A 3,673-nucleotide genomic window follows, 5' to 3' on the forward strand; every position below is an offset into this window, starting at 1 on the left:
AGTAATATATCTATCTTGGCAAAGAAACGGGAAAATGAAAGGGACACGAATTGTAGAAGTAACACAAAAGAGAAAGGAATGCATTTGGATAAGAGGAGGAGATGAAAGGTAGTGGAAGAGAAGATGGGAGCGAAGTGGGAAGGAGAAGACAGTAGGAGTGGACAATCTTCTTCTTACTCATCTTCTTCAAACTAGATTAAATACAATCATTATAAATTAATAAACAAACACTTTTTTCAAGAAAGTACGCAGGTACCAATATTTTGAAAAAAAAAATCATTTTTATCATGCGAGCGGTGAATAAATGAGGAAATAGTAGAGAGGCAAACGAGGTCAGAGAGGAGAGTTAAGAGGAAAGGGATGGGAGACGGACCGGAATAGGGAAAGCCAAAGGTAAAAGCAGAAATAGGAGAGAAGACGAGGAGCAGGGAAAAGGCGAAGGAGTGGAAGAGTTAGGGGTAAGGGAGAGGACCAGAAAGAGGGTGGAGAGAAGGCTAAATAAATTGAGGAAATGATAAACTGGTATTAGAATGAAATTTGGGGACGAGCGGCAGAGAGTATGAGTGAGCTTTGATAGTAATCTTCGAAAATATACTTATCTAAAAAAAATTCGTTTAAAACAAATACTGTGGAGAATATTAGCTGTTGAAGCCAAAGGGCCTGCAACAGTTGGGAATCGCCACAAATCAACACTATTATTGGAAAATCACCGGTGAGGATTTCCATGCTAGGATGGAAGTAGCTGATGATTGGCTGGAACGAGCAGTCTTTTGATAACCATCAACAGCAGCGTATCGATCCATCATCGCAACCCACAGCTAACCTAAGTAATTACAAGTTTTTTCCTATAGTGATAAACTTGCTATTATATATACCTCCCTATATCCTTGCCTACTTACTTATTTTGAAATACAGTCCTATCATTATACCTATACTAATTCGCTTTGTTTTCTTTCATTTGTGCTAATCTTTCGTGAGTTCGTACCGGCAGTTCCTTCGCTCGATTTCCCCCCTGAACATTAGCAGTTTCAATACATCAATATACTGCCAGTAAATAAATGCTGCTAATACAAAACACATGTAAACAGCATTTAAGACAGACGTCGGCAAATAGTCGCTGAGCATATGGCGCAGCAACATCGATCGTGTGCGTCGCTCGCAATGTTGACGAATGTTGCCCATATGTGTATTGAGTACATGTTTTGTAAACAAAAATATGCATTAGGGGTTGTATATTCTGCAGAAAAATATATCTTAGGATAAACCATTGTTTTACTGAGTAGAATTGGCAAAATTATAATAAACGATTTTGTCTTGTTGCTTGCTAATAAGCGACTGAACGATGCATCAAATGATGTGCCCGATCATCGCGCTCTCACTAACACATCTGCATTTTCTTTTTGCTGACGACTGTTCTAAGAGTGAAGAGAAAATTTCACACACATGTACACAGTAGTAAATAGCACACATGGCTTACATGAACAAAAGATACACATCCTTTTATGTAGCCAAAGCCAATATGAGATAGAGAAACGGGAAATAAATAATCGAAATAACTTAAACGTCGGAAGACAACAATTTGCTATACTGAATATATGAGTTATTTATGCAACTGTTAAGCGATTCGAAACGATAATAAAGGGTGCAGAATAATCGACAATCCTTAAAATTATTGACAATACCTTTTTCCTTAATTACGTTTTTAAGCCGGTAAGTCGATAGCGAATGCTTCATAGAATTTTAATAAAAATAGGAACGCCCGTCGGTAGTGGTGGTCAGCCCACCGAGTGTATCATTTACGTAGTTCATCCCTTCATCTTTCTTCTTTCCACACCCGCCCCTACTTTCAGTGGAAATCATTGTCCCATCCCAAGTCCCTCTCTATTCGCTTGCTCTCAATCTTTCTAACACAGTCTGACAACCTTCATACATATTATCGTCCATGCAGAAGTGTTCCATTGTACTTCTCGCAACAATCAGTTTCTAAGGTTCGATTATTTATATGAGCGCCTTAGTAGATAAAGGTGGTGTGAGCCCAAGAAAATGTGTATGTAAAAGAGCAATAAAACTGCTAACATTATCTGATAACGATTTAATGATTTTGCGGTAATGCGTAATTCCTAATTTATTCTTAGTCTTAGTTCTTTATCTTATTTTATAATTTTTGATTAAAAGTACATATACGAATATAAATATTGACCCAAGATCTTGCACTGAGTGAAATACAGTCCACTAAAATGAACGTATTGCTGTGTTTAATATTTGTTGTAGCCACCGCTACTGCAGGTCCACCTGGCATTTACGATAAGTTTTTCAATACGAAGAGTTTACCAATTCTTGATGGTCACCCAGAAAGTCGTATTACGAATGGTAAAGATGCAGCAGATGGACAATTTCCGTATCAAGTGTTTTTAAATTTTACCCAAGTGGAAAATAGAAAATATTATTGTGGTGGTGTTTTGATCTCAAACGACTATGTTTTGACAGGTGCTCACTGTACTTATAAGTAAGTAATTATACAAATACATACATTTGTTAGTAATACTCTTTTGTAATTATTTTATTATAGTGCCACTGTTGTCACTGTTGTACTCGGTACAACTCAATTCACAAGCCCCTTAGTGACTCGCACCGTTAACAGTAGCAATTTTATTGTAAACCCCAAATTCAGTTATGATATTTATGGCAATGATATTGCACTTATTAAAATTCCTCCAGTATCTTTTAATCATTACATCAACAAGGTACGTTTACCCGCCATCACTGCAACGCCATCCACTTATGATGGTCAAACTGCTATTGTTTCCGGTTGGGGTTTTTTAAATAACAATGCAACTAGGCTTAGTCCTAAATTGCAATCTGCTACCTTACAAGTGATAAGCAATATTGTGTGTGATCAGTTTTATACGCATGAAATTTTTCCCGATATTCTTTGCACTTCAACTGTCAACGGTACGTCAGCATGCAATGGTGATTCAGGTGGCCCATTGACAGAGGTATCGACTGGTGAACTAATCGGCACGTTTTCATTTGTACCAGATAGTGGTTGTGGAACTGGCGAACCAAGTGGTTATACACGTGTCACTTACTACTTGGATTGGATAAAAGAGCATTCTGGTGTTTATTATTGAGTTTAAGTATTTTCGAACTAATAAAATATGCTTTCAGAAAAATGTGTGTTTGTGAGATTCGGATAAGTCTTAAAGACGAAATGTATATACACATATATAAGGAATGCCAATTTTTTTCAATTTAATAAGATATATTTATTTTTTCAACAGCATAGCTTGCTCTAACTTTTAAAAAACTTAAGAGCTCACCTACAATATTAGGGGCACTCTCTATGCCTTACAAAGGGCACGGATTGCACCAATTGTTAACATCCTATGCGCTTTTACGAGAGCACCCTATAACAAAGTTGAAATATTCATCAGTAACAAGCGTTAAAATAATGGGATACAAATTAGCGAAATACCAATTTTACCATATTTTGATTGGGTATTTTGAATATTTCGATGCTGACTATGCCTACTGATATATCGGCCGCTGAATAAAGTATCACCCTATCTCGGCTGATTTTTCAAAAACACCCCCTTTCGGAAAAACTTTGAAAATTGTTTCAAAGATGCCCTATCTGAGCGTAAATTTAATATATTTCGTTGTCGGGTGTCAT

At 36.8% G+C, this 3,673-nt stretch overlaps 1 protein-coding gene across 1 annotated transcript; it reads left to right on the forward strand.

Annotated features, from left to right (window-relative positions):
- The first annotated feature begins 2,196 nt into the window (after nucleotides 1-2,196).
- Nucleotides 2,197-3,191, forward strand: LOC137252816 (collagenase-like). The gene is made up of 2 exons (XM_067788893.1): nucleotides 2,197-2,506; nucleotides 2,570-3,191. Exons 1-2 carry the CDS (start codon nucleotides 2,238-2,240, stop codon nucleotides 3,129-3,131), a joined length of 831 nt encoding a protein of 276 aa, XP_067644994.1. The 5' UTR covers nucleotides 2,197-2,237; the 3' UTR covers nucleotides 3,132-3,191.
- Nucleotides 3,192-3,673: the final 482 nt, after the last annotated feature.

This window comes from Eurosta solidaginis, chromosome 5, assembly GCF_040869045.1.
Source record: "Eurosta solidaginis isolate ZX-2024a chromosome 5, ASM4086904v1, whole genome shotgun sequence".
Classification (NCBI taxonomy): domain Eukaryota; kingdom Metazoa; phylum Arthropoda; class Insecta; order Diptera; family Tephritidae; genus Eurosta; species Eurosta solidaginis.

Coding starts and splice junctions, on each gene's coding strand:
- LOC137252816 (XM_067788893.1), top strand. CDS start 2,238: ATGAACGTATTGCTGTGTTTAATATTTGTTGTAGCCACCGCTACTGCA. Junction 2,507..2,569: donor GGTGCTCACTGTACTTATAA/GTAAGTAATTAT, acceptor ATTTTATTATAG/TGCCACTGTTGTCACTGTTG.